The 23,370-nt window shown below is 40.6% G+C and overlaps 1 protein-coding gene across 1 annotated transcript; it reads right to left on the bottom strand.

Annotated features, from left to right (window-relative positions):
* Positions 1-2,261: 2,261 nt before the first annotated feature.
* On the bottom strand, positions 2,262-16,897 carry LOC139710264 (uncharacterized). The gene is made up of 12 exons (XM_071622196.1): positions 15,342-16,897; positions 14,507-14,565; positions 13,914-14,021; positions 12,546-12,635; positions 10,580-10,758; positions 9,545-9,921; positions 7,866-8,054; positions 6,995-7,109; positions 5,794-5,893; positions 4,726-5,278; positions 3,614-3,774; positions 2,262-2,483 (listed from the first exon to the last, which is right to left on the bottom strand). Exons 1-12 carry the CDS (start codon positions 16,894-16,896, stop codon positions 2,262-2,264), a joined length of 3,708 nt encoding a protein of 1,235 aa, XP_071478297.1. The 5' UTR covers position 16,897.
* Between the last annotated feature and the right edge of the window lie 6,473 nt (positions 16,898-23,370).

Below are 23,370 nucleotides of genomic sequence, written 5' to 3' on the forward strand. Positions count from 1 at the left end.
TGTTATAGCCAAACATTGATGTACATTATACATCTTTCACATAATCACTTTACCGTTCAGCAATAGGAACATGTTCTGTTTGTTTGTTTGTTTGTTTGTTTTTTTGTTAATGTGTCATGCATGATATTCTTTGAAAAATTGTTATCTGTGTGTATCTCTTGTATGTAACGCTGGTGGAAGGCACATTTCAACATTCACATTGTGGACAATAAAACACTCAATTAAATTCAATTCAATGTACAAGTCAGGTCCCAAGTAACAGTCAAACTTGTCTCAGTGACCAACTGTCTATAGCAGCCATCTGCCCTACAAGCAATTCCTTCAGAGAGAAGCATGTTATAGAACCTGTCTTTAGCGGCCACTTGTCTATCAAGATCACTTTTTTGGTCTCCATTGGGTCGCTGCTGTAAAAAGGTTTGACTGTCAGTATTACTATCTTTATACTAACTGTAGATGTACATGTGTATACGCTTGTACGAATTTTGGGACCTTACTTGTACATGTCCATAACCTCTCGTCCAAGATACTTGGTTAAGGTACTGTGATTATGTAAAGTAAATAAACAAATCGAACACAAGGAAAGACAGGAGTGGAAAGTCAATTCGCTCATAGGTGTATTTTATTGTTGTTTTTTTCTCCTCCTCTCTCTTTCTTCAATAGTATACCGTGCATAATTTCTGCATTCCACAAGGATCAATTACAAGGCGAGACATCATCACATAATAATGTGTACATCAATAGTGCAACAGATATGGCAAGAAAGGAGGGTGGATGGCATGCTATCATGTAATTCATCAACATGCCTTACTGGCAGGGGCCATAGGTTGGAAATGCATCCACTGCATGAATAACTGTATACACACATTCGGACCCCATTTTACTCTTCATGGTACATAGCATGGCATACCCAAGTCCACTATATCTTTCAGGAATTTAAGGAAACATTTATAATATCTCACACACACAGGAAAAACAAAATCAAAAAGGGGGCTTCTATAAAGAAGCCTCACTTGGTATTCAACGGTGTAACATTCATAGCTGCATTAAGTGTCTGCAATCGCAGCTGGTATTGAATTACTGGCTCTCTCCATTTGTGAAGTTGGAGCAGGTTCACATTTTTGATCCGTCCACGGGCAAATCGATGGGAGGGGGGTACTTTATTGTTTGTTATATTTCGAGAACAGTTTTATTTCTACTAATCCCACGTTTGACACAAGAATGCAAAGGAAGATATGTAGATAATACACCAATATGAAACCTAAATGACAGATAATATTCTGTATAGAGCTGAAAATCGACAGAGTGACATTCTACAATGCAAATCCACATGTGAACTTCGCATACACAATTAAGAAGGAAATGAATTAATGCATCACCAATACCCAGGGGTCTGTAATTGCTTGTTCTCAACCTGGTATAATTAAAATTGGAATGGAAGTTGACTAGGGTAATTCAGATCTAATATTGTATTTGAGAAAGATATACGCAAACCATATGACTGCCAGTAATTGCTTGTTTCGACAAAGTTGAATTCATACATATAAAGCAATATTGCATAACTACATAAAAGCCAAGGGCTCAATGTATATAAGTTGGGGGGGGGGGGGGGGGGGGGGGGGCGAGGTGCCCTTCACCCAGGGTAAGATATGCCTTTGTTCCATTGTGCGTTAATGAAGGAAAATGAAGAGACTTGGCAGAAAGCTCTGCTACAATACTTGGGCTACTACAGGCATTTCCTGTCAACAAATTAATATGGACAGAGAATATCAAATGCAGAGAGAGACATTCATTGCTGCAGAGTTTACAATTTCTGGATAAACACAAGAAGATTATACCAAGCCGTGATCTGCAGGAGGCATGAAGCAGATTATGGAAAATCTCTGCTACGGAAAATAGTTTTGCCTGGGAAACTTCAACAAGAAGCGCTTGCAGAAATTCACAGTGGGCCCCTAGGAGGGCACTTGACAACAAGAAGGGGCCGTCGTTTCTCGAGAATTGCTGTGGTTATGTCACAAGATGTTTAGATATGCCATCTTCCTCAAGCGCAATGTGGTGAACCTCAGTTTTCAGAAGTCTGCACCTTGTAAGAGTAACACATAGGAAGGGGGTTAGGAGTGTGTGTTCCAGATCCTACTCATGTCGGAAGAGATCTAAAATGCCAAATTCCTGAACTGCCATGTGGTGTTGGGTGTACCTTACGTATCAGTCTGTACCTTGAATGGGGGGGGGGGGGGGGGGGGGTTGTCGGGGATCACTATTGTTCATTCCAGATCCTGCAGGTTGATGGTGCTCTCCCGGAAGCCAGTGACCATATCTTCGGCGATGACCACGTCGCTGCTCATGAAGTCCGGGTCCGAGTTGTGGTCGCTTCCGGTCTCGTCCAGCATGGCGGACACGGAGAGGGAGGTGTTGAGGGGTGACTGGTCGGCCGAGTCATGCGATGACAGGTGGAATCCCATATCGGGCATGTCAGGCGGGTCATCCTGCAGGCAAGAAAGCAGGTGAAGACCAGACAAAGATAGCTTAAATCTACGAACTGAAGGAACAGGTATACTTATTATGAACTGAGCTCAACAAGTACTTTCTTGAGTCACTTGTTACAAGGTCCTAAAGAAACCATCTTCAATCCGTTGGTGAACGCACCCCTTCCCCTTTCCTTTCATATCGCATTACACAAACATTCTACTCTTGCTGTTTAAACACACACAAACAAAAGCACACATCTGATAATTGGAGATAAAGATCCTACAATGCATGTCAATGTATGCACCTTGAGAGACCCTCAACAAACCACAGTTAAATGAGACTGCTGGTTTGAAGCAATGATCATTGATCCAATCACAACCACAGTTAAGAGTTTAAAGATTATGATAACCACATTACAATGAACTCTCCTTCTTCAGACTGCATATCCAGACTCCTGACACCTTGTGGCATATAGAGAATAGTATTGGAGAATAACCAGTGATGCATAAAATGGCTCCAAGACCCCATCTCAGTGTCTAAGAACGAGACTATGACCCTGTTTACAGTGAGTGAAAAGGCCGGGCTCGGCCGAGCCCTGCCTTCATTTTACTGTAAACGCGCAAAAGGCCAAATGCGGTACCAAAATCGGCCGCGCATTTGGCCAAGCTCTGGAGGTAGTCTCGGCCGCAGCTCGGCCGCCGCCGAGCCCGTGCTTTTCTCACTGTAAACGCAAACTGGGCCAAATGCGGTACCAAATTTAGTCTGGCTTCCAGACCCTCTGCCCATACTATTTTGCTATTCAGGATATTAACGCCCTCAACTTCGAAAACTAGTACAGTTAAAGGTGGTTTTGTCTTGCAGAGGTCTTTGCCTTTGGCAAAGGCGGCGACTTTGTCGCCACAGAATCCAGTTGGCAAAAGATCTGGAAACCAGACTATACCACATTGCGACAGGCGCCCTCCTAATAATAGTGTTTGTTTACAAGCAGAGCGCCAGTAAGACAAAATATTGAAAGGTTTGAATTAAAAGCCCGGGCCGAGCCCAGCACTGTAAACGGACAAATTTGCGGGGCCGAGTACCGCAATTGAGGCCAGGCTCGGCCGCGGCTCAGCCCGGCCCTGCACTTTAAAAGGGGTCTATCACGTACCTGCAGGAGCTGTGTCTGGATGTAGCGTGTTCCCGTGGCTGGGTCCCTGAGGGTGAGTGAGGCGCTGGTCATCATGTTCAGCGGAATGAAGCTGGCCTGAAGAGAGCTGTCACTGGACACACTCGACTCACTCTGGGCCAGGGAGTCCACGTCGGTGGTGTCTGCCACAGAGAGGTCAAAGGTCATATGAGTGAAGTCACATGTGGCTATGCATCACAAAACCAACATTGCTCGTATTTTACATGAAGACTCAAAATACGGCAGGTGAAATTTATGGACCAACCAAGTCAATATGGAACTCTGTGTGTGTGACTGTTGTCGTGCTACGACTTAATGGTTGGTCAGTTTTATGTTACCTCTAAAGACTTTGCACGAGAAAGTTGGAACACTTATCACTATGTAAAGTGTGGGAGCACACACATGTTTGAAGTATTGCTAGCAAAAGAGTCAACTGTGCAATATATATTTAAAGGGTGTGTACAGTTCTGGTCGAGGTGTAGATTTAGCTTGTAACATTTTGCGAGATATTCAGAAACAACTCTATGAGATGTAAGGGGGAATGCAGTTCGAAGGGGTATCAAAAGTTTATTCGATGAAAAATCGGTTTTGAAATGGCTGAGATATCCAAAAACAAGGTGAAACAAAGAGATCCTAATAAAGTTGTGGCATGTCGCCTTTTATTATTAGCACTTTTTTGGATATCTCAGCCATTTGAAAACCAATTTTCATCAAATAACGTTGAATCCTTCTTAGAATTACATGCTCTTTCATATTTCATAAGAGGCTTTTCATTATCTCACTTAGGAATGTTCAAAACATGAATCCCTACCTCAACCAGTACTGTACAGTCCCTTTAATATATGGTGAAAAACTTTTGTTTGCAACGTCCCTCGTATTATGCAGAAAGTGAAAAATAACAGCATTTTAGCCCCTCAACATACACAATGACACTTTTGAGAGTGATAGATGGGGATAAAAGACAGCAAAATGGCAAAATCATGTCAGCATGATCATCAAGTAGTCTTTCAGAATGTTTCACACTACTGTAAATGTCAAAGTTGTGTTTATTTCTGGAATGACAGACCCATCACACGTTCACCAGTCTCACTCACCTCCTTTTCTCAGGTGTTCCAGAGCCTCAGGAGGCAGTGGGTGCTTGGCCGTCACCGCCCGGTAGTCAGTCCTCGCACAGCCACTGTGGTGCTCCTGGTACACTTTTGGGGTGGCTGCCGCTGTGGGCGTGGCCGTTGCCGTGGCGAGCGAGGTCGAGGGCGTGGTCTGAGATGTGCACACAAGTGGAGAAGATGATGACGGCATCACGAGACAAGATGACTGGACGCTCGTTAGGGGTGATGCAGATGAGAGAGGGGGGATGGCCAGGGAGAGTGATGTGGACAGAGATGGAGTCGTAACCATGGAAGAGGAGGAGACGGGTACCGTCAGCGCCGACGACGGCATGGTCAGGATGGAGGAGGGCGTGGCTATCGAGACCACTGCGGAGGCGGGCGTGGCCACCGCATCCGCGTCCTGGTCCTTGGCTGCTGTGGTGGTAAGGTTGATGGGGATCGCAGATGCTGTGGAGGGACTGAGGAGGAACTGATTCTGGAGGAGTCCCGAGGCAAGGATGGACGCCGCCTCATCTCGACTACTGGTCAGTGAGTTCAACTGGAATAACATCAGCAGAAGAAACATGATCCAATATTAGCACGTTTCTTTGGGTGTGGTACAGGAATGACTCCTTCCAGGAATGCAGGGAGGTGGTAATGAGGGGAAAGATGGAGTGGAAACCCCAACTCGCCATTGTCACTATCCGACCTTATCCCATGGAATCACATTACCACTGCTCTGCAATACATCAACTGATTATAAATTAACTTTATAGATCTCACTCAAATACACCCTCACTATGGAACGAGAGATAGCTGATGAGGTACTTTGTGGAATATGTTGTGTGTTAATTCAGCAAAGTTACACAAGACCAGCAAGTAAGATAGTGAGCTTGTGAAACCCGCCTACTGCAGTTCGTCGGGTGAGAATGAGAAGGGCATTAAGTTGCCACTAAACCTATAGTGTTTGAAACAACTTAACGCACTTATCATTCTCAATCGACAAGTTTATCTACATTTTACAGAAAACGTGACAGCCTGGATGTGAGGCTACAAGTGGTAGTGGGCACTCACCGATATCGCCGTGGAGTTTGGTGGGATGAGGGCTGACTGCAGCAGACTGGATGTCATCAGGTCTGTCGAGATAGTCGGGAGCGTGATGGTGGGCAGAGAACTGGACACAGTGGAGCTGGACCCTGTTGACCAGAAATACATTTGACCATTGACAAGTGCTGCAATATTTGTCTATAAATGTATATTTCATGAAGTAATATTAATCCATTCATCCATTCATTCATTCATTCATCTTTGTATGCAATCCATTCATTTTGGTTTTATCTCTTATCTCCAACTGCACAGGGTAGACAAATTCTATACTGATGGGAGCATCTGTTGTATACCTGCACGTTTGCAATGATACCAACATTCACAAGACAGTTAACCATGAATTTTGAAAGCCATGTATCAATCAAAACAAAGTTCAAATAAAAAAATAAAAGAAATGAACGATGTAACACTACAAGGAATGTAAGAGGGAAACATGTACTTCCATTAATAACAATGCTCTAAGATAAGACTGCCAGAAAATAACAAGTACAATAAACACAAGAACTGGACAGCAAGTATGACCACACGCACGATATGTGGTATGGAGGCAATTGCATGTACTGTATACAATTGAATTATATTTTGTCATCATAACACTGCTGTAGGACCACTCGATGCCTGTACACACACGACAGTGGAACAGATGGCCTTAAGTCCCCTCCAAAGGAGGAGGCTATGAGGATAGGATGCCCTGCCAGAGAACCTAATCACTTCAGCCGGGAAACTTGGAAAAGAACAACTAGGCCACATCCCTGATTGTCTGTGGTTATTTCCTCTGAGCCACAGCAGCTCCTCAAACAAAAACACTGCTTCCTTCCAAGAAATGGGGTAACAAATAGGCTGGGGTTCACATTAGGACTTGTCAAGGACAAGTAAAAATGTACCTTGGGCAACTAAAAAATATATATTATATACATGCTTCAAGTTACTTGCCTGATTGGGCAAGTCAATTTACAATGTAAATATGAAAATCACGAGTTTCTCAAGGAAATGAATTTATTGACGTTTGGGGGAAAATATGGAAATGGGGGGGGGGGGGAGAGAAAAAAAACGCTTTTCATAATTAAACTGGGCTGATGAGCAAGGGAAGGATAAGATTGATGTCAGTCCGTCGTGGCTTTGTATAACCACCAACTGATATCTGGACTGACACAAACATGAGAAGTACATACCAGGCTGGGAGTTGGAGATCTGCAAGACAGCCTGGCTGGCCTGAGGGTCAGTCTGGGTCGAATGAAGCTGGTCATTGCCAAGGCCGATCAGCTCAAAGTCAGCTGCACCACCTACAGGAAAGGGAAACCAGACAGGGATGACTTTCAGAAGCTTATTTTCCCTTTGACCGTTTCTCCCCCAGGGACTTTGGCCAGGGTGTACAACACTACGGGGCTTTGAAAACAAGATAATATTAAGCAGAATGGTGAAGGTTGAGGTGAGAATTGTTTTCAACTTGTCTCCCTCTACAAATGAAATTCATAAGATCGCAACTGCTGATTTTTAACTTAACAAATGTGTTGGAAAAAAAGGAACCAAACGACTCGAACCTGTCATCTATTGCTATCTGGGTGGCGACAATACCACTTGGATATCCCTGGTTGCTGGCAAGGACACAATGAAATTGTAACAAATACCCAAGCTCCAAAATTCTGACATCATTAGATCGGGAGATAAACTGAAGAAAATTCAAACTATGAGCTTTGCTGTGCAATATGGCCCTCAAAACACACAAGGGGCTACCTGACTAAAGCTTATCAATTATCATTATTTTTTTTTTTTTTTTTGTCTGCTTGTAGCCTGACAATAAACTTTGTTTATACTGCAAGTGGCATAACATGCATTTATGGAAAAATGTCACAATGCAAAGCAAATGTGAATGTCTTATTGACTTCACTCTTCTTAGGCATCAAAATCAACTTCAGCATGAAAAATAAATACACGCTACTTGTGAGCGTTTACCGGCGACAGCTGTAGGATCTCGTTGGCCTGTGGCACATTAAACCAATAACAAACAAAGAGTTCATCAGCGATAGTAATGTGCTCACCCGTGAAAGGCAGCGGTACCCCGTGGCCCTTAATGATGTGGCTCTTAAGGCCCAGCTTGCTGGCGAAGCTCATGTCGCAGCCATCCAGGGGGCAGCTGAAGAGGAGCTTCTCTCGCATCGGCTTACCCTGCTGGTGCCGCTTCAGATGCATGTAGAGGCTGCTGCGGGCGGCAAATCGGGCATTGCAGCCTGGAGGGGAGAGGGAGGGAGGGAAAGGAGAAGTACAGTGGACTCTAGTTATAATTAAGTCCTCGGGACCGGTGGTTTTCTCTCGTTATATCAAAATTTGGTTGCATCCGATACAAATAAACAGTGGAAAAACATAGAGCGGATGATGTTGCAGCCCGAATTTTCAATTCATTGTACACGGAATTTCGTTATAACCGTGTTCGTTAAAATGGGAATGCACTGTTTTGCACTGATACTGCCTACTATGGGAGGAAACATACAAGGTATCCACTGAGATTGTCAAAAAACACAACCACATCTTACAAAATGACTTGTATTATAATCAAGCCCATATTGAATGTATCAGAAAAGTACAGAAAAGAACCCAAACACCAGCCAGTATACACAGGGTCTTAAAATCTACAATTTATGGAAGTAGTTTAAAATCCCATAAAAATAACTAATCACATGTACAATGTATGTCACTATCAACATATTTGTGTAAGTCCATTCGAAAGAGAAAGAAGAAATTCCTAGAACTTACAATTGTACATGAAAATTTTGACCAACACGTTAAAATCAATACATATTTATATCCATCCCGCAGTATTTCTTTTGTCCTTCTTCAAATTACCAGTTTTGGGGAACTGGTGTGATGTACAACTAGAAATAGGTGATTTACATAACACTCACACAAACAAAATGGCATGAGATACTGCAACCTCTGATGCAGTGATCTGGCCGCACTGTGCTCATTTCACATCATTCTGTATTAATGAGGAGCTTTAGATTTGCTGCGTGGACGTTTGAGACGACACTTGAGTTGGACGTTCTCTTCTTCCCTGCGTCGTGCTGAAAAGTAGCTTTAGATTATGCTGGGACGCAAGGTATCAAAAATAAAATGGCGCCCCCATATGACAGTTGCATCAAGTAGCTCTCTACATCGAGAACTGGGCGGACGTAAAAAGAGCCCAGAATGCGCAGTGATAACTCAACTCAGGAGCGCGAGTTATAAATAGATTGTGTCTGATACGCGATTCTGCACGTGCTCAGACCAGGTTGTTCCCCCCCGAACGTCTACATCACAAAAATCTATAGCTCCCTAACAATCCTTCAAGGGGAACTGACTGGTCCTCTCTCTGCAATATGTCTGTATAGACCGATACGGGTTTGTTGAGGGCAGCAGACAATTTGTGGCACTGGGCGCAGCCATTAGCTCAAACTGCGGTGTCCCAGCCTACCCCCCTCCTCTTCCCCACCCCACGGGCAACATGTCTATCGCGCACTTGCAGCAGGAGTATGCGCACTTGTAACAAAGGTTTGCGCATTAAGCAAGCGTTCGTGCACTCAGTCCGAGACGCCTATTGGCTAAAACAACCATGCATCAGTTTTTCATTTTGTGCGCGTGCTAATGTAGGGAGGGGAGGTCGGTAATGGTGCTGCCCACGCCGATAATACACAAACTGCTTCACTGAATCGGTCTATACCCGAGGGAACCCCCTGAGCCTCACCTTCCTCTTTGCAGGCGTACGGCTTCTCCCCGCTGTGGAAGACTTCGTGGGACTTGAGGTGCTCCAGCCGCGTGAAGAGCTTCTTGCAGCCCTCGAACTTGCACTTGTACTTGCGCTCGCCCGTGTGCCGCACGAGGTGCCGCGTCAGCTTCTGGATGCACGTGAACGCCCAGTCGCAGCCCTCGAAGGTGCACTTGAACGGCCGCTCGCCCGTGTGGGAGCGCATGTGCAGCTTGAGGCGGCAGGCCTTGTCGTACACCTTGTTGCAGTTCTCAAAGGGGCAGGGGTAGTTTGTGGCATCCTTCACGTGGACACGCTGGTGAGAACCCAGAGCGCTGGATGTGGTGAAGGTCTTGGTGCATCCTGGGAACTCACACCTGCAGATTGTAAAGAAATCTATGTCAATGATGTTATAGAGCTACGATATCTCTTCTGATATCTTCCATATTAAAAAAGAAAAGAAAAAAGACTCGCCTTCCAGAGAAGCAATTTATTGTCTACACGTTACTTGCTGCAATACATACATTACAGATTTGCACATCATAAGTTCACACAAAAAAAAAACAACATACAGCTGTAAAGATACTTTCACTTCAAGGAGTAATCTGTATCTAAAGCAATATCAAAGTTCCTAAAGTGGAGTAGTAAAGATGTTTAAAGATCATAACAAAAAGATATGTTCTGGATTTTTTTTTTCTTTTTTCCCCCAATTTTTGCCTAAATTATCCCACAATACTTTAGCTTTGGGTAAGCTTATTTGAAGCAGCCTTAAAGTTTTTCATGTGAATGATAGAAGCTTTATATGTCAAAAATAAAAATACAATGTATTGGTTTTTCTATTTTCATTTTCATTTTTTTTTTTTTTTTTTTTTTTGGGGGGGGGGGTCATTTAGCAGTCATTTGAGTTTCAAACTATACAGTGGTACCTCATTGTATTTTTTCCTGTTAAATATGATAAAACAATGTAATTGTCATGGCTCTTAAGTCCTCATTTACTTCAACAAGGTTCCCTCTGCCCCCTGAATTTACACCTACTTGAGTCTCTGTTCCTCAAAGTGCTTGCGCTTGTGGATCTTGAGGAGCGGGACGGAGTTGAATATTTTGCCGCAGCCCTCATAGTCGCAGACCTCCACTGTGTGGCGGAAGTGGGAGTTCAGGTGCATCTTGAGGTTGTAGATGGTGGAGAATTGCTTGCCACAATTTTCCATACCACACTGTGGAGCCAAAGAGTGCATGATATAGGTCATCTATAAAAATCAGGCAATCCTTTTAATACCATGTGATTCAACTTCCACCACTCCCCCAAGCAAAAGAAACCCCAAAACAAACATACCAAAAAAAAACAAAAAAACACACAAACACACGGAGACAAACGTACTGTAATTGCTTTTTCCAAAAATCTATGTGAAGTTCATCCATCTTTGTACCTTCATGTACTTAAATTGGACATTACATGTGTTACACTTTTTAAAAAAAGCAAACAAAACTAGAAATGTCGCTACAGCGACTGGTTATACCCCCGCCCAACAACATTTCATAAGCTTTGGTCAAAAAACTGAGGAAGTAGTTAAATCCGCAAGATCTTTCCTTGATCTTCTGCCATTAATATGCCGTTACCATGGCAACGTACTGTCGGGTACTGTCGAAAAATGCGTCTTGCACATCTACAACCAAAGGCACACATCTGTACCAAGTTTCATGGAAATTGGGCAAAAACTGAGGAAGTAGTTTGCAACACACAATTTTCCATCATTTTGGCTCATAATATGTGAGCTGTTACCATGGCAACATACTTTTTGTCACTGTCAAGAAATGTGTCATGCTGACCTATATCCTAAGACAAACATTCAATATGAATTCCATGAGAATTGGAAGAACACTGATGAAGCAGTTTTGCTATGAAGCATTTTGCCCTATATTTTACCAATAACATGCCGTTACCATGGCAATGCACTTTTTGCCACTGCGGAAATATGTGTCTTGCACATTAACATATTCAGATGAACATCTGTACCTAATTTCATAAAAATTGATCAAAAACTGTGGGAGGAGTTCGCGAGGCAAGATTTGTACCCATTTTTGCCCATAATATGCCGTTACCATGGCAACGTACTTTTGGGTACTGTCAAAAAATATGTCTTGCACATCTACAACCCAAGGCACACATCTGTGCCAAGTTTTATGGGAATCGGTTGAAATCTGAGGAAGTAGTTTGCAACACAAAATTTTCCATCATTTTGGCTCATAATATGTGAGCTGTTACCATGGCAACATACTTTTTGTCACTGTCAAGAAATGTGTCATGCTGACCTATATCCTAAGACAAACATTCAATATGAATTCCATGAGAATTGGAAGAACACTGATGAAGCAGTTTTGCCATGAAGCATTTTGCCCTATATTTTACCAATAACATGCCGTTACCATGGCAACGCACTTTTTGCCACTGCGGAAATATGTGTCTTGCACATTAACATATTCAGATGAACATCTGTACCTAATTTCATAAAAATTGATCAAAAACTGTGGGAGGAGTTCGCGATGCAAGATTTGTACCCATTTTTGCCCATAATATGCCGTTACCATGGCAACGTACTTTTGGGTACTGTCAAAAAATATGTCTTGCACATCTACAACCCAAGGCACACATCTGTGCCAAGTTTTATGGGAATCGGTTGAAAACTGAGGAAGTAGTTCGCGACGCAAGATTTGCAACGGACCGACCGCCCGACCGACCGCCCGACCGTCCGCTGATTCCTATATACCCCCTTCAAACTTCGTTTGGCGGGGGTATAAAAATAAAAAAGGAAAAAAGAAAAAAAGTTATTCAGACAACTAGTTAAAAGTCATTACAGTTCATGCATATCAATAACTAGCTTACAATATTTTGAGTGTATTTATGGAGAAATGGCTATTCAAAGCCAGACATAAATATATGATTAGGAAATTATGTAATATGGGATCAAGATACACACAAATAAATTAAGAAATGATGCCTCACCACAAACGGCTTGGCTCCAGTGTGTCCAGATATATGACGACGCAGTTTATACTGAGAAGGGAAGCTCCAGTCACAGTCTTCACGGGGACACTATAAGGGGAAAAGATATCAAAATGGTTAGAACTATCACACTGCAGATGATTAACCTATTGAAGACTAGTCCTAAGTTTACTTGTGCAGGTGCCTATAGGAAATATATATTTTTTTTAATACAAATACTGTATACCCCTGTTATAACGAATACAGTTATTACAAAATCCTGGTTACAACAAAATCAAAATTCAGGCCGCGACGTTGTCCACTCTGTGATTTTTTTAATTGTTTATTTGTTCAATTATAACTAAATTTTGATATAACGAATGATAACTGAGCACTGGTCCCGAGGACTTCGTTACGAGGAGAGTCCACTGTAGCAAAATCAGCTTGTCCTCTATGGATTGAAGTCTCATCATTTTGTTCCCATCTGTTTTCTGTGTGAGAGAAGAAGACAACTTGCCTGTCTTCTGGAGATCTGCCTGGCCATCAGAGTTGCCAGAGAATCAAATATGTTTATTTTCCTTTTCTTTTTCTTTTTTCAGAGATTTTTTTTTCCATCTCCAGGCTGTCTTGGAGACATCTCTGTGACATCGTAGCTGGATTTTAAAAACATTCCATACTTACATAACTTATGCACATAATCCTGCTGACGCACTCACGACCTGTCCATCGTTTTGCCCTGTTACAACGTGTATACATACCACTGATGCATGTACAACTGTACATGTAATAAATCAACAATTGTAATTTAAGATATTCCTAAAATGATGCACTTATTGTACAGACTAAAGAGGGTAACTTGTACAAATGACATCAAAGCTTGCCATGTTTTCTTTTCAGACTGAGTAAATGTAAAACCAGAGATATTCACATGGTGTATTCTAATTCTGCAAATTTCATGAGAGCCAAGATTCATGATTAAAATGCATGCATACAATGTACACATTGTAGGTACTTGTCTGCATGAAATCAGGGAACAATTTTCCTTCCTGAAATTGGAAAGCACTTTTCGCCAATGGACATAGATACATTTCAAACAAAATAGTGTACAAGACTATGTAATGAAATTGCTATGCAAATAACATTTTGTATAGCACTTGTACAAAAATGCATAGCAAAGCGCTATGCAATACCAGGAAAATTATTCCCTGGAAGTGCATGTTGAATTGCCCTGAGAATACTATCTAAAAAATATCATACCACAAAGATATCATGCTGTAGAGTATCACTTCTTACAGAGACAATCAGAAAACATTTTCCAAGTCAGTATCAGCCTCAACCATCACATTAAAAATGTCAGCCATACAATGTACAATGTACACTGATTGATACCTTGTATGGGCGGTTGTCGTTGTGACTCAGCTTGTGTATCCTGTACTTGGATTTTCCAATAATGGTGGTGCCACAACCCGGATGGTCACAGACTAGGACTTCCTGAGCCTATGAGAAAACATAACAATGTATCACTAATTACAGCAAGAAAATTAAGAAATTGAGTGACAAACATCTACAATTGTAATTTAAGTTAAGTACGTATCAAAGTCGGTATTTCTTTTCTTTTTCTTTTTTGTCATACAGCAAATTACTGAAAATATCTATAACTATAAAATACTTCAAAATAGCAATCATTTACCTTTCCCTATATTTTGGCTTCATTCTCATCAGTGACTACATTACATGATAAACAATTGTACATTGTATACTGTGACTGCCCAGTCAAAGCTCGTCCATCTACACGGTACAGAAATATATCCCGACTTATTTTGTTTCTGAGTGATATGTTGGGGACAATAAAATTCAATCACAATTCTAAAGGCTGTGTGCTGATCAATGGATGTGCTACGAGGTTAATGGCATCTTCTCTTTTCATGATCTGGGAAAGAAAACAAAAGTTAGATTTTTTTTTTTGGTTGCAATGCGCTCACCTCCTTTTTCCTCTGCGAAGTTTTCCGCGACCATGCTACTGACTTTGTCTTGCCGTCACCTTTATAAATAATAGACAAAGAGAAAGAGAAATAGAAGTTGAACAGTAAAATTTTACAATATACAAAGGATATCAAAACTGAAAACTCTTATCTTTTCAGTTCTAGTGAAGCCAGTAACGCAAAGAGAGCTGCAAGGTTCTGTAAAACAAAACACATCCAGAAAGTTACAAAAAACATTGAATTGATATGACTGGGCATAAACCGCAATAGTGTATTTTGCATGTTTTGATGAATTTACCCTGGTAACCTATTTTCACAATAGTGTAATTACATTGTACCTTTAAAACTACAAATGGTAGGAGGGATCTTTCTTTGCCAATTTTCTTGAATATTACATATTTGACTGAAGATGAGCTTCCATAAAAAAGGAAAAAAAATCAGTGGAAAATGATGGAGATACGGTTGAGGCCAAAGTAAGATACTGAATTTCAAGTGTAATACGCCAGAGCTGTTTTCAATAAGCATGACCCAAAACCGAACACGATATCTCAAATTATGGTACTTTAAACTTGTTCGACATGTACAATTTCCCTTATCAATATCAGCAACACAAGTGTAAAGTTGTAGATCTACGTAGGTTCTACATGGAAACAAAAGCATCCAACAAAACATTCAAAGAGAAAAGATTTTCATAGAACTCTATATTTTTATTTATTATTATTATTCATCAAGCTACAAAACTGTACATTGTACCAGGGTGATTGTTGCCATTCGCTGTTTTGTTTTCTTCATCACTGATCAAAAAAGAAAAAGAAATAAGATGTTGCATAAATACCTTCTTCTTCATCATCATCGCCTCCCCCGTTCTCCCTGGATGCAGTAACAGCATTCCCATCCAAGATGAGAGTAGACGAAATCATCTCCCCCGGAATTGTTGCCAGACAGTCCTTTGCTTCGACGGGAACTGTTGTCATGCTGCTGCCTTGTAGTAGAATGGGAAGTGTTCCGTTCACAGCCACAGCTTCGCCCTCCACAATACCCTCCATACGGTCTTTGGACGGAGTTGTACTCTCGCAGGCGATGAGTGAGACCTCGTCGTTCCCCGAGCCCTCCCCTTCTCCTCCCATGCCCATGACAGGAATGTACATGACAGACTCGGGATCGACCGTCAGCCGGAATTTCTGGGTAACCCCCGTCGTCTTGTCGCGACTGGTGATGATGTAGGTCAGCGGATTTACCGACGACTGAGGATCAGCGGAACCAACATGATTTGTCTCGCTGCTACTACTGTTGGCACTGGAGCTTGCATTATTGCTACTATTAACTTGAGCAATATTAAGAAGCAGACTATCCCCCGTTGGATCAGATCCTACATTTATACATGTTATTGTGTCTGGTGTGCTACTGTTATTTGCCTCGGAATTTTTGCCTAAAATTACGGGTGACAAAGAGGAGGCTGCCGATTCAATATTACCAGAATCCGATGCTGGATTTGAAACAGTAGCTGCAGGTGAAACTACCGCTGTAATTGATTGCGGAGAGACTGCCGATTGAGACGAAGTTCTGGTTTTGGAGGAGTCTGTCGATTTCAAAGCAGTCGCAGTCGTAGAAGATACAAATTTTACAATGTCAGAGCATTTTTTGTTGTTTCGGCTCTGGGAAATTGTTTGACTCATATCATTCAAGAGCTCTGCAGCTGATACACATTTATCAACTTTATCATGCTTTGTTATGTTCACGTCAAGCGATAAAGGTGATCTGGTGGATAATTCTTCCTGCGAAAGACCCTCGAGAATATTCTTATCGCCACCACATCGATCAGTACGCGTGGGACTATTTGCTGTGCTCTGCGCAGACAGCTGCACGGGCCCCGGCAGCTCCCCGTGCGATGGAAGCGTCTCGCCGTCATCATCGCCTGTGTTAGAAGTCGGTGGGTTTGACGCACTTACGGAAGATAGGGCCTCAATGGACGGTGATTCATGAGAAAACTCAACATTACCTTGAATGAAATCAATGGAGGCGATATTCACATTATCGGCGCTTCCCAAATCGAGTAGAGCAGCCCCCTGGCTACCAAGTAATCGGGAAATTGTTTCATTATCGGCTGCTGTGTCGGGGATGGAGAGTAACGGAGGGTCGTGAACATTCCCGAGTTGCACCAAGCCTGTATTACTTGCAATTTGCTGCGCGCCATCTTGGATTTTAACGAGACATTCACTCGAGCTGGAGGAAATCACCGAAATTTTGGGCTGATCACGATTTTTGCTCCCTTTCTTGCCTCTCCCTTTTCTCCCTGAACTGCCGGGTTGTGCCGGTGCTTTCCCTATACCGGTAAGACCCAAAACATTGACTTCCAACCCCTGTTTAGAATCGGCAGAAATCCCGTTCATGGTGTACCTCCGGGTTTCCTTCAACAAAAAGGTAGGGCGGAATGGTCACGTGACATCTTTTTCTACTGCGTGGAGTACGGACGGTATGGGTGGGTAGACAGTGTATTGTAGTCGTCGTTGTTGTTTTGTTCAGGTTTCCAAGTCGCGGGATGATCACGTGGCACTGCGTCACGATATTATTTTGTACACTTACCCCTCCACTTCTTTTTGTTGTTGTTGTTGTTGTTGTTGTTAATTGGTCAATAGTATTCCTTTCGAACTTCTTCGCACAGGTTCGCTTCAAGTTTTTACTGGTTATATATAGGCCTAGGCGTATATGACTTTTCTTTCTTTCTTTTTCTTTTTTTTTTTTTTTTTTTTTGGGAGGGGGGGGGGGGGGGGGAGTGTATAAAAGTAGGCCCTGCATCGAAATGTACTTATAAATATGTCGTATCTTCCCAGCCAACAATCCCATGTGGGGCCCTACGTGGGTAAACAAGTGTATTTTATACATTTTTTTCCTCTATAATATTGTTTTCCAGTGGTTTGTTCGTACCGATCTCTATAACTCCTGTTATACTGTCTTTACATTATGACAAATCCACATCCGTAAGAAAAGATGTTACTTCCCTCCAAAGTACTTGTGACACCATACAGTCGCACATAATGTGTTCAACCGTTTCATTGTAACAGCATCTAAATGGACATAAAGGAGAATACTAACTTCATTCAAAATTAATAGTTGAATGGAAACATGTCATCAAGTGTCTTGTTCTGAAATCATCTGCTTCTAGCATCTACTAACGCTTGTCTTATAACTTTGCGTGCTTTGTACATAATCCTGCTGTGTCATATCGAAATTAGATTTTATTCTAAAATTGAAGAGTTTGTTCGTAAAAAACCGATAAGTCCATATTTGCCAAATGGAGATATTTGCGATTAAAGGTCAAGAAAAATAAAGAGAATAATAAGAAAATTTTTGCTTCTTTTGACTATAACTTCAAAAATGTACCTTTATAATTTAGTGACCAATATATCATTTAAAAGGTAGTATCTTGTACTTTATGACAGAGACCGTACTTCAAAATCTTCAAAAATGGACTTATCGGCTTTTGCGAACAAACTTTTCAATTGCTATAATAAACTTTTCATATTTAGTTTCGACTAACATGCCATAAAAATGTTTGCTCTTTAATCGGGCTCTCAGACGTAAGCGTTCCGGAAAAAGGACATTTTTTTTTGTGTGGTTTTTTTTTTTGGTGGTTTTTTTTGTGTTTTTTTTGTGTTTGTTTGTTTGTTTGTTTGTTTTGTTTTTTTTTTTTTTGGGGGGGGGGGATGCGACTTGCAACTGGAATTCTGCACTATCTTATAAATCCTGAATTACTGCATTTAACAACCCGACCGAATAACTTGTAACTTCAAAGAATCATTGTCATCAACACCAAATTCTTCTTGTAAAACTAAAACAATCTTTCAAATAACCTTCAGGGGTAATAATTTGGTGCAGCAAACATAATTATACCCTTGTACAACATTTTATCTGTTAAAAAGAAAAATCATATTTTTATCAATCTTTATTTGGATGTTCCAAATTATATTGAGTGATCTGAAAGCTTACATCGAGGTGTTGTATAATGCCAGAGAGATGCATATATTACATTTAGGGTCATTATTTCATTTAGCGTTAAGATGTGTAACATTAATTTAAGGTCGATGTTATATAGGGTCGATATTACATTCAGGGTCGTTAACACATTTAGGGTTTAGAGGTATTATATTCAGGGTCGATATTCGTAGAGGGTTGACATGTATTACATTTAGAGTTGTTATTACATTTAGGGTTACACATAACATTTTATTACATTTAGGGTTGAAATGTGTTACAGTAAGGTTGCCTCAATATTATTACATTTAGCGTTAATTTCAAAATGTATTACATTTAGGGAATTGTTATTACATTTAGGGTTAAGGTGTATTGCATTTTAGGGTCGATATTACATTTAGCGTTGATATTACATGCTTGTATATAGGGGTGATACGTCCCTTACATTTAGGTCTACGTATGCGAATATCCTACAACTATCATTATGATAGCCATTTCAAAAGAACACGCATTTCCTACTTTCATGTCTGAAGCATAAATACTTCCTATACATGCAATATGGCTGCATGATGGCTTGAGCGCAGAAACAGATAACCGGCATTTTCAGATGTTTGAAAGTAAGGTCATAATCAGACAGACAAAAGAAAATGATAATCTTTGGAATAATGCTGCATTCATCATATTCAAAAACAAAAACAAAAAAATCGAATAAAGTAAAAGTATCACTTATGGCCTATATGCTTTGATTATAATGATTCTTCGTCTTTTAAAAGATTGTATAGATCGGATATCATGGATAATGAGATGATAGTATGCACTTCACTCTTTACACTTGTATGTATATTTATCATGAATTCGTTTAAGCAAAAACAGGCCGAGCGCCATAGATAGCTAAGGTATAAGTACATCAACAGCGCAAATAAAAACCCTGTTAGATAACAGCGGATATTCTTGAAGTAGTGATAAGAAAATCGCATTTTTGAAATCATTTTCCTTTGTTTTTGTCAGTTTTCATGAAAAAAAAAACTATCTGAAATTTATGAAGGGTTCCTGTTCCCAAAACTTAATGTGCAGGTTCACTTCCGACCATCCAGTGACCTCGACACGTGTCCCATAGGACTAGCCCCAAAATGGCCTAAGAAAAGTGCCACTTGAAAAATCTTGGAGTCAACATTACTTTTTTAGAGAATAGAATTGATAATGACCCGATTGTATTGGAATCTATGGATTTAGAACTTTTTTGAACTTTTATTGCCTTTCTGATGGTGATGTAGAACACATTAAATGTTGATGTAATCACTTGTTTCTATGACTTTGTTCAAAATTTTTGTTGCGTCAATTGGCCGTAATGACGCAGTACTAGGTGTTAAACAAAAAACACACATTTCCAACTTTTGATCCTTTATAGTTAAAAACTTATCAGATAACGCTGTTATCTTTTTTAACCCTATAAAGCCCAAGCTTCCAGGCCCAAGGCCCCCCCCCATTATTATATGATGCATGACCGTCATATTTGGCACATGGGTAGAGCAACTCATGCTGTACATGACCCAACATTTGAAATTTCTCAAGGTCATCCACATAAATTATAAATAAATGCAATAAGAAATACGCTAAAATCATGTTTTTTTCTTTTTATTTCTTTATCCCCAGTATATATGTTTTAATTATATATCAAACATTTCATATTCACCACAAAGGAAAGCAAGTCAACCTTCACTAAACAGTAATTTGTGGTTGAAATTCTCAAGGTCAACATGTGGAGGCGCTGTTCATTACAACATAAAGAAATATAAGAAACCTATCATGATGTATTGCTTGGAATAGGTACATAATTGGTATCACATTTCATATTTCCAAAATATTGAATTTTTAGTTTGCAGATTGATAATAATCTATTATGATAAAGAAATGATATTACAGGCAAAGCTTGTGTGAAGATAATACAAAATAAAAGGGTAGTCTTTGAAAAATGCTGTATTTTCGGTGTATTATTTCTATTTTTTATTGTTTGATGCCTATGTCATACAAAAATAAAGCAAATAATAAGAAGACCATTTCAGGGTAATTCACAACCATAATTACTTCACATTTTGGTCCTTCAGCAAATTACAGCCAAGGAAACCCCCATTTCATCCATTACTAAATTATTAACTGAAATTGGAAGAGAAAATAATGCAAAATCTGACGAACATGGTTGTCAGTTTACGGTGGCCATGGCAACCAGCAATAATGGATATAGCTAAATCAAAATGTTTGCAATAAGATTTTAGGAAAAGTCACCAAATTTGGTTGAAATCGGGTAAAGGGTGTAGGAGTAGCAAACGAAAATAATATGGTAGGGGGGCACAATGTGCCCCCCTCCCCCTCCCCTTCGACTTTATAAGGTTAAGTAAGCGTTCAGATTTTGTTTTGTTATTTTTCAACCCTCTGCACAAAACTTTCACTTTGCTTTGTTTGCTTTTTTTTTTACTTGTTTGTTTGCTTGCTTACTTGTTTGTTTGTATGTTTGTTTGTTTGCTTCATATATGTTTGATTCCTATTTGCATGGCTTGATTTTGTGCGTTTAGTATCTTGCCTGAACGGTATGTCGATGTGACACCGACAGGATGTATTGACCGATGTAGACTTTCTCGTCGCTAGAGGTCGCTATTGATTGGCTTCTTACAGTGCCGTATATTAAGAATACGGCACTGGCTTCTTACAGTGACGTACATGCTTCTTATAATAATCGTAGAGAGCCATCGTGTAATAAGGGGCTTTACTTTTTACTACGGCTTTTCGTGGCATCGTTTGACAGGCCAAGATCTGCCAATTCGTCCCTCTTTATGCAAATATTCAGGGAGTCCTTAGGTCGTTTTAGACCAGTGTTGATTATGTTGTTGCTGTTTGTCGGCCCGTCCAATGTTCACAACGAGTTTAATGAAACTTAATATGTCAAAGGAAAACACGCCGCAAGTGGTTATGGCTAAAAGATGAAAAGCACGCCCTACTCACTCACATGGAGGTTCGTGAGACATGCCCAAACCTATCTTGCCCAAAACAGAGTTATGACCGGTGCGACCTGTCGTCTGTACATGGGAGAAATACATTTTCATCGTGGCCAGGAACCACTTCATTCTGTAAACAAAGGGAACATTAGTACTACACAGGGCATAGCTGGGAAGCCCCACAACACCCCCCCCCCCTCCCCTCCATTTATACTTTGAAGAGGCTCACAAAGCTACAATAAGATCTACTCCTGCTTTACGTTAGCCCTACAATGTACACGTTGTATACCGGCGTGCAGACAGTCTGCATCATTATCAATCATTTCTGTGTCTTTTTTACAATGCATGTGGACAACAAAATTTTTATAATCATTCTCTTTCTCCTTGTTGTGCCAACGTCTTTGTTTACCATTAGCTTCAATAGTGTCAGTGTTTGTGCTTTAGTTGCTTTTTTTTTTTCTTCAGCGCATCTTTCTCATTCCACTTCTTGGTTTCTTCACCTTTGCACGGGTGGAAAAAAAAAGTGCCACCCCCCCCCCCTTTCACCGGCCCTGATATAATAATTATAACAATAATAGTTGCAATAGATGCTGTTTACTCGCTTGAGTGCACCAGACAGCCAGAACTAAATTTATACCTGTTTTACGCTGTATCCCTAACAAGAATGAAACTTTCTAACTACAAGTTATGTCACGAGGCCCGTCCAAAACAAACTGTTCAGCCAAGTCGATAAAGTATATTAGGCAACACTTTCCACCCATGGTTGGTTGGTTTTATTGTATGATTTTCTTGTAATAAAATTAAGAGAACCCAGTGAGTTGAATAAATCACAATGTCTATACCAAAGAAAACGACTGCGGTAAGAGCAGATACATGCTTCTTCTGCCTCTCATCGTCCCCTGTAACTAAGTGGAATTTTGGTGAACATTATGTAGCTGACATCGCCTGGCTCGGATACAGAGTAACAGAGTGACTAAACTTGATCTTGGACATCAAATGAATTGTAATACTATACTTATTGCAATTATCTACAATATATGCAATATAACATGTCTAAAAGCTTTGAAATCCAGATTCACTCTTATCAACCACACGCGAAATGAGGTATTCTTTGCTATTTCGTTTTGCTCAGGTTTATTGAAGTGTTTTGTTTGGTACGTCGAATGGCCCACTTCAGGACCTACTAGAGGAGTAGAGGTGCGAGTGAGACCAACGAAGTTTGAGAAATGGAGTAACAGCAGTCTCATTCCCTTTGATCCCATGTTTCAACCCGCCACTCAGAAATATTTGAAGTATGTGTTAAACTGGAGCTGCCTCACAGATAGGAAGACTATTGATTCATGTGGCATTGGATTATGACTCGTCACTCTCAAAGGAAGATATGTCTTTATGATGGTAATTGCTTTTCGCTGTCCCTTCTTAGAAAACAAGCGGCACATTAATAGTACAGGCACGGGGATGTGCGAGTTAAAATTGTACGAAAATTGATGAAATGAAAATCAAAATTGCTCGCTTTTACATGACTTTACACTAATCTAACATTATTATAAATGAATAAAGAACTATACTCGAAAATTATACCATATCAGTTTCATTAATTGTCGGAATCGATCGGAAAGGTGGTAAAATCGGCTTTGTATTGAGAGTACAGTTTCAAATATTTTCACGACATACACCTCGGGTTGACATCATTACACATAATCTTGGAGGGGATTTACTTTTGTTTCATGCTTTATTATTTAAGAGAACATTCATTCTATTTGACAAATAAACAAGCAAAATAATATAGACGATGTAATGTTAGAGTTGAAAATGAACCTTCCGATCGCTCAAAAAGACGACGGCATGGAACCCTGATCATCAAAGGCACAAGTGCATCTGTTGAATTCTTTTGTGCATCAA

This window comes from Diadema antillarum, unplaced genomic scaffold, assembly GCF_040938485.1.
Source record: "Diadema antillarum isolate AM-2024a unplaced genomic scaffold, OU_Dant_1.0 seq00001517_RagTag, whole genome shotgun sequence".
Lineage (NCBI taxonomy): Eukaryota > Metazoa > Echinodermata > Echinoidea > Diadematoida > Diadematidae > Diadema > Diadema antillarum.

Coding starts and splice junctions, on each gene's coding strand:
- LOC139710264 (XM_071622196.1), bottom strand. CDS start 16,896: ATGAACGGGATTTCTGCCGATTCTAAACAGGGGTTGGAAGTCAATGTT. Junction 7,110..7,865: donor GGTACCGCTGCCTTTCACGG/GTGAGCACATTA, acceptor CCTTTCCTGTAG/GTGGTGCAGCTGACTTTGAG. Junction 2,484..3,613: donor TCCAGACACAGCTCCTGCAG/GTACGTGATAGA, acceptor TCTTGCCTGCAG/GATGACCCGCCTGACATGCC.